Genomic DNA, 8,610 nt, shown 5'->3' on the forward strand with positions numbered 1-8,610 from the left:
TCTCAGAAGGAAAAGCAAAATCTTGGAAGAGCAAAAATCAAAATACTTTATTAGTATATATTTTTTTAAACAATCTGTCATTACCTAGGAAACAATAAGCATATTTACAATTACCTATTTTTCAGGGATCATTTGGACCTATTAAGGCTAAACATTGTCTTGACATTACATTTCTGCCACAGTAGTACATAATGCCTCCCTTTCACATTGCAATTTTAGGTTGCTAGGCAATAATGAAAATTAAATTAGGAGCATTTTATAAATCTCTTTTGAAAGCAGATTCTCTGTAACTAGAAATATTAAAGGCACATGAGATTAAATAACCTACAAATTAACTTGACATTTCATTCCTTTACATTTTACAGATCCCAATTAGGTATTTGTGACCTTTCAGACTTTCAGAGCTTTCTGTCTGCACTATATAAGCTTCTCTTTCTTTTTTTTTGGAAGATTTTTAAATTGACATTTAAAGAGAGAAAAGGAGAAAGAAACATCAATGTGAGAGCGAAACATTGATTAGCTGCTTCCTACACACCCCCCACTGGGGACTGAGCCAAAACCTGGGCATGTGCCCTGACTGGGAATCGAACTGACAACCTTTTAGTGCATGGAATGATGCCCAACCAACTGAGTCATACTGGCCAGGGCCATAAGCTTTTCTTAATACAAGCATATGGTTAAGTTATGAAGTATTCTTGTGGGCCAATCCAAATATTTTGGATATTAATGCTACCTGAGTCTTTAATGCTTACATAAAGCTTTCATTCTAATTAAGCTATTGATACTTATAACAATATACTGAAGGACTTTAGTAAAGAAAAGGGGGAATATACTAATCAAATCCTGGAATGAGCTAGGTAAAAACCCAATTGTATGCAAGATCTTTCATATAAATGGCTCCAACTGATTAGTAGAAATAACTTAAAAGTAATGATCATGTACACAAATCTTTCAGAACTGGACAGAGAACAATTCTTTAAAATGCTTCTCAGGGGAAAAATAAGTTTTGAGAAGTAGTTTTGAATCAGAAGCCTTTCATCTTATGAGTTAGTGTCTATAAAAATTTTCACAGGTATCTAAAATTCTACCTTCTTCAAGCCAGGCAGTAGCTTTGTAATAAGCTCATACTTAGGCTTGCCCAAGTACAAGTAAACTTTACAAAGCTAGATGATCTAATAAAATTCCATCTTCCCAAAGCCAAACATATTTTTGGTGCCTATTTAGAAAATAGGGGAAAAATATAGTAGGTGCATACCACCTACTGGGCTCTATCACCCATTCCATCATCCTATTGCAATAAAGGACTATCACTAAGAACCTCCTCTTAATTATTTGCATTCTCAGCATCAAGACAAAAGACGTGAGCAAAAGCTTTTTTTAATGCTGTTATCTCTCTATATAAGTAGCTAGATATTTCTAACAGTGGCTATATATGTCCCTCCCATATATCTGCTGCCAAGAAAAAGTATGAGGCTAGCCCTGGTAGGTGTGGCTCACTGGCTGAGCGTCGACCTATGAACCAGGAAGTCACTGTTTGATTCCCACTCAGGGCATATGCCTGGGTTGCAGGCTCGATCCCCAGTGTGGGGCATGCAGGAGGTAAGCAATCAATGATTCTCTCTCATTGATATTTCTAACTCTCTCTCCCTCTCCTTCCCTCTCTGAAATCAATACAAATGTATTTTTTAAAAAAGTTTGGGGCTAGTGAAACTCCTAGCATCAAGTAAAAGTAGTATGTTGTTTCATTGGCTATTCACTATAAATTAAACTATGGCCAAGAAAAATTGTGCTCTGGCCCTAGCCAGTTTGGCTCAGTGGATAGAGCGTCGGCCTGTGAACCAAAGGGTCCCGGGTTCGATTCCGGTCAAGGGCACCTACCTTGGTTGCAAGCTCCTCCCTGGCCTGGGCCCCAGTCGGGGCTCATGCAGGAGACAACTAATTGACATCCATCACATTGATATTTCTCTCCATCTTTCCCTCTCTTTTCCACTGTCCCTAAAAATCAATGGAAAAATATCCTTGGGCGAGGATTAACAAAACAAAAAAAAAGAAAAGAAAAAAGAAAAAAAAATTGTGCTCTGGATTACATTATGAATTTCGACATCTTGAAACTGTTCCACTGATATTTTTATATCACACAAGGTCATGTTACAGCTTGAATTGCACTGGAGAAGCTGCTAAAGGGGCTATTTGCCAAGAAGTTTCTAGTAAATAATTTTTACAAGTAGGACTCTATTCCTAACTGAACAATTCTTGAACATAAATAGCATTTCTATTAGTAAGCGTGGCAAATTTTTGTGAGCTCTTTATTAATTTAGGACATAATCCATATCCTTTTCACTCAAATTCTTAGAAAAATAATCTTTAGTTATTTATCTATCAAACACATGGAAAACTCAACAGAATCAAAGGGTCCTATGACCAAATACATGTGTGATTTGCAAAAAGTCAGAACCTATATTTTCAAAATGTTTCTTGTGCTCTCTTACAGTTTATAGTTCATAGAACAGCAACACCTCCTTCACAACGACTGGTGATCATATTACCTATTTCAGTCCATGTATCTGAATGAGGGTTATAAACTTCAACTGAATCCAAGGTACCTGGTGCCAAGAAATCATGGCTGGAAGATCGACCTCCAGAAACATACAGAAGCCCATTGACTGCCACAACACACATGCCTGCTCTAGGCACTTTCATTGAGGCAACTTCAACCCACTTTTCCTGGTTAAGAGAAAAAAATAAGTTAGCAGTGTCATAAAATAATAATAGAGAAAACTGTGAAGAAAGCAGATACTATGGTTCTTTTTATGTTTAAATTTCAAACTTACAATCCAGTCACATCAGTATATAGAACATTTTAAAATAAACTTTCAAGTAGATGGAGACAAAGTAGTAATTTTAGAGGAAAATAATTGAAAAGTCTGATTAATTATAAATTATCAGAAAATAAATCTAGAGACTCTATATAGGCAGGCATTCTGAAAAACTAGTTCTATGGAATACAAGTAGGTAATGTGCGTACACACACACACACACACACACACACACACCACAAACCCACAAAGCTCCTAGAACAGTGGTTCTCAACCGTCCTAATGCCGCGACCCTTTAATACAGTTCCTCATGTTGTGGTGACCCCCAATTTCATTGTTACAAATTGAACATAATTAAAGCATAGTGATTAATCACAAAAACAATATGTAATTATATATGTGTTTTCCGATGGTCTTAGGTGACCCCTGTGAAAGGGTCGTTCGACCCCCAAAGGGGCGACCTACAGGTTGAGAACAGCTGTCCTAGAAGATAAGTGCTTATCTACAGTTTACAGAAGGGCTTTAAAAAGTCTTTGAAATGCTAATGAGCCTTACAGATCTCTATGTGAGTGACACAGCAAAAAAACACTTGCCAAATTTATTTAACCATGTAATCCTTTTTGCAAGGACCATCTGGTGGAGTTAGTGACTGTAAAACGTATTTCAGAAAAGTAGTATAGATTAGGGGTGGGAAACCTATTTGTATAAGACTACAAACTAAGAATTGTTTCCACATTAAAAAGTTATTAAAAAACAAACAAAAATAAGCCAGGCTGGTATGGCTCAGTGGATTGAGCGTCATCCCATGGACCAAGAGGTCCCAGGTTCAATTCCAGGTCAGGGCTCATGCCCAGGTTGTGGGCTCAATCTCCAACAGGGGGCATGCAGGAGACAGCCAATCGATGTGTCTCTCTCATCAATGTTTCTATCTCTCCTTCTTCCTTCCTCTCTGTCTAAAAATCAATACATTGGGACGGCCCTGGTGAGGTTGAAACGGATAATAAAGACCAATATAAACTGATGAACAAAAATAGATGCAGAGGCAGAGCAGCATTGAACAGACTGTCAAACTACAGTGGGAAGCCTGGGTAGGGTTTGCGGGGGGGGCGGGTGCGTTAAGAGATCAACTGGGGGAATGTAAGGGGGGGGGGGAAAGGAGTCATATGTAATACTCTTTGTAATACTTTAAGCAATAAAAATTATTTTTAAAAAAAAGAATATTAAATTGCCACCAGGTCCTGCCAGAGACAAATGAAAATGGAAAAATAAAAATAAAAATAAAAATCAATACAAACATAAGAAACAAACAAAAATACCCCTATCCAGTTTGGCTCAGTGGATACAGTGTCAACCTGCGGAACAAAGGGTCCCAGGTTCGATTCTGGTCAAGGGCATGTACCTCAGTTACAGGTTCCTCTCCAGCCTGGGCCCTGGTGAGGGCATGTGCAGGACACAACCAATTGATGTGTTTCTCTCACATCGATATTTCTCTCTGTCTTTCCCTCTCTTCCACTCTCTCTAAAAATCAATGGAAAAATATCCTCCGGTGAGGATTAAAAAAATAAGTAAATAAATAAATATAAAAATGCCAAAAGAAGAGATTGTGGCCCTTGAACAAAAAGTTTGCTAACTCCTGGTATACGTTATTTCCTGAAGAAATTTCAATAAGCTGCTACAGCCAAAATGAGTTATAAATCCCTACTTCCGAGAAAATTCTATACCCAGAAAATAGAAAAGTTAATAAAGGTCCTGGGAAATAATCAAGAGCGAAATGAGCAAGTAGCCAGGTATAAAGGATCCCGGGAATAAAGTAAATGATGAACAAAGTTTATAAAATCATGAAAAGTGAACAATGATTATTCCCCAATGCTAGAAAGTGAAATAAAAAAATTATTGATTGATTTGAGAGAGATAGGAAGGGAGGCATAGAGGGAGAGAGAGAGGGGGAAATATCAATTTATTGTTCCACTTATTTATGCACTCATTGGTTGATTCTTGTATGTGCCCTGACAGGGGATTGACCCCTCAACCTTGGTGTATCAGGACTACATTCTAACCAACTGAGCTACCAGGCCAAGTGTAGTCCCTGAGGACAGGGACTTAATGAGCATCACATCCCAGTATCCAGTATAGCTGCAGCACATTATAGAAAGTCAATGTGTGTTTGCTGATTTGAACTTAAATGAACCTAGCAAGTCCTCCGAAACTGAAGAATAAATTTAAAGGTTATTTGATTATCTGAAATTACAGAACATATCACAAAGTTGGCATAGCTAAAAAAAATATTTTAAAAGACAGATATAGTCACAAAAATATCTATAGCTGATTAATATAAACTAGGATGTTGGGGTTATGTTTATCACTAGGGAATATAGTCAATAATATTATAATAACTCTGTATGGTATCAAATGGGTACTAGACTTATTGTGGTAATTACTTCGTAAGGTATATAAATGCCTAATCACTATGTTGTACATACCAGAAAGTAATATATTGTGTCAAATATAATTGAAAAATAAAATTTAAAAGCCCCAGATATAAATATTTCCAAGGTTCTAAAGGAAAGCATAAACATTGTGATGGGAGAAGTGGAAAATAAAACAAACAAATAAGCAAACAAAAAGACCTTCTAGAGCTAAAAAATACAGTATCTGAAATGAAAAATTCCCTATAGTGGCTTAGACACTACAAATTAGAAGTTTAGATATGCAGAAGTTTAATGAACTTAAAGACACAGCAATAGAAACTATCCAAACTGAAGCACAGAGAACAAAGTTTCAATTATGCAGGGTAAATAAGTTCTAGAGAGATAATGTTCAGCATGGTGACTATAGTTAATAATATTATACTCTATACTTGAAATTTGCTAAGAAAGCAGGTCTTATGTGCTCTCACCACACTCAAAAAAGGAACAGGAAACTATGTGAGGTGATGGATATATTAATTAGCCTGATTGTGATAATCATTTTATAATGTCAACTAAAGGCCTGGTGCACGAATTCATGCACAGATGGGGTCCCTTGGCCTGGCCTGTGATCGGGGATGCAAGCTAACCTACCGGTCGGAGCGTCTGCCCCCTGGTGGTCAGTGCACATCATATGACTGGTTGAGTGGTCAATGGATCGGTCCGACACTTAGCATATTACACTTTTATTATATAAGATGTATATCAAAATGTCACACTGTACACCTTAATATATGCAACTTTTATATGTCAGTTATATCTCAATAACGCTGGAAAATAAAAACAAACTGAAGAACAAAGAGAAAAGAAGATGGAAAAAAATTTAAGACCCTCAGTGATCTATGGGACAATATCAAGTGATCTTACATGCCTATTATTGAAGTCCCAGTAAGAGAGCAAGAAAATATTTGAAGAAATATGGCTGACAACATTGATGGAAGCTATAATCCCAAAGATTCGAGAATTTCAATGAATTACAAGCATGTTAAACACAAAACTCCAATAAGAAACACATAATCAAGTTACTGGAAACCCATGATAAAGAGAAAATCTTAAAAGCTGCCAAAGAAAAAAAGACACATTACATACAGGGAAAACAGGGTAAGAATGACTACTGACTTCCCGTCAGAAACAAAGCAAGAAGATAAACATCTTAAGGTAAGGAAAAAAACACTCAACAACCTATAATTCTATACCCAGCAAAATATCTTTAGAAGTGAAGGTGGAAAAAAGAAACTTCAGAAAATGGAAGTTAAGCTAAGCTAAGAGAATCATTGCCAGCAGAGCAACACTGAAAGAAATACTTTTAAAAGTTCTTTAGGCTAAGAGAAAATGATATGAGATACAAACTTAGCTCTGCACAAAAGAATAAATAAAACTAGAAATGGCAAATATATCCATAGTTATCAAAGACTTTCTCATTAAAAATGTATTTCAAATATAATTTATTGTTTAAGTAACTATAACAATAAATACAGAAATAAAATAGCACAAAGGATTAGAGTTGGGCATGAAAGTAAGTTTTTGTAAGTTTTTTACATTGAAAATGAAGTAGTATAATATTATTTGAAGTTAAATTTGATACACTGAAATATATATGTATATAATGTAAATTTATATAATAAATAATGTAAGCCCTAAATCTCTTAGAAAAAAGGTGAAGAGATATGGTTAATTGCAAAATAAAAGAAACAATCAACTTAAAGATAGAAAAGGGGGGGAAAAGGATAAAGAAATGGATTATACAAATAAAAAAACAACAAAATAAAAGTCTAAAAACCATCCATATCTGTGATGATGTTACATATAAATAGTAAAAACTCTAAAGACTCCATTTGAAAGTCAGGCATTGCCAAACTGCATAAAAAACATAGACCACAACTATATGTTATTCTACAAGAGATGCAGTTTGTAATGACATAGATTTAAAGTAGAAGGGAAAAAAAGATATACCATGCAAATACTAATCAAAACACAACTTGGCTACATTAATGGTTGCATTAATGTCAGACAGAGTAGACTTCAGAACAAAGGTTATTACAGAGGTAAAGAAAAACACTTCAGCCAGAACCGGTTTGGCTCAGTGGGTAGAGCGTCAGCCTGCGGACTGGAGGGTCCCAGGTTCGATTCCGGTCAAGGGCATGTACCTTGGTTGTGGGCATATCCCCAGTGGGGGGTGTGCAGGAGGCGGCTGATCAGTGTTTCTCTCTTATGGATGTTTCTGACTCTCTATCCCTCTCCCTTCCTCTCTGTAGAAAATCAATAAAACATTTAAAAAAAAAAAAAAAAAAGAAAGAAAAACACTTCATACTATGAAAGGATCAATTAATCAAGAAGACATAATAATCTCAATGTGTGGAGACTTAATAACAAAGATTCAGAAATGTAAAGGAAAAACAGACAAATCCATAATGATAGGTGGAGATTTCGACACTTCTCTCTTTTTTTTTTTAAAATATATTTTATTGATTTTTCACAGAGAGGAAGGGAGAGAGATAGAGAGTCAGAAACATCGATGAGAGAGAAACATCGATCAGCTGCCTCCTGCACATCCCCCACTGGAGATGTGTCCGCAACCCAGGTACATGCCCTTGACCGGAATCGAACCTGGGACCTTTCAGTCCGCAGGCCGACGCTCTATCCACTGAGCCAAACCGGTTCCGGCTCGACACTTCTCTTAGTAATTTACAAAACAATGAGACAAGTTGGACATACTTGAACAACACTAATCAACTTGATTTAACTGACATTTATACACTCAACAATAGCAGAAAACAAATTATTTTCAGGTGCACATGAAATATTTACCACCACAAAGTATGATCTTTGATCACAATGAAATTATATTAGAAATCACTGACACAAAGATATCTGGAACCCCCCCCCCAAATATTTGGAATTTAAATAACAGATTTCTAACAACTCATTGGTCAAAGAAGGAATTACCAGGAAAATTAGAAGATATTTTGAGATAAATGCTAATTAAAACAAAACATATCAAAATGTGCGGGGTGTAGTTAAAGAAGTGCTTGAAAACAATTTATAGCTTTAAAGGTTTACATTATAGGAAAAGAAAGGTCTGAAAGTCAATCAGATAAGCCTCCACTTTAAGATCCTAGAAAAAGAAGAGCAAATTAAACCCAAAACAAATAGAAGGAAAAAAAATAGGAACAGAAATAAATGAAATAGAAAGTGGACAATAAGTAGAAAAAAAAATCAATGACACCAAAATTTACTTCTTTTGAAAAGAAAAGAAAACCTCAATGATCAACATCATGAATGACAGAATGTACATCACTACAGATCTTTTTTTGTTGTTAATCCACCAC

The 8,610-nt window shown here is 35.8% G+C and overlaps 1 protein-coding gene across 1 annotated transcript in view; it reads right to left on the reverse strand.

Moving 5' to 3' along the window:
• Nucleotides 1-2,001: 2,001 nt before the first annotated feature.
• IPP (intracisternal A particle-promoted polypeptide) overlaps nucleotides 2,002-8,610 on the reverse strand; it is a 29,511-nt gene continuing 22,902 nt past the window's right edge. The window contains exon 9 of the mRNA XM_005881277.2: nucleotides 2,002-2,724. Coding sequence (XP_005881339.1) covers nucleotides 2,500-2,724 — 225 coding nt within the window. The 3' untranslated portion in view covers nucleotides 2,002-2,499. The remainder of the gene's footprint in view (nucleotides 2,725-8,610) is intronic.

This window comes from Myotis brandtii, unplaced genomic scaffold (assembly GCF_000412655.1).
Source record: "Myotis brandtii unplaced genomic scaffold, ASM41265v1 scaffold674, whole genome shotgun sequence".
NCBI lineage: Eukaryota > Metazoa > Chordata > Mammalia > Chiroptera > Vespertilionidae > Myotis > Myotis brandtii.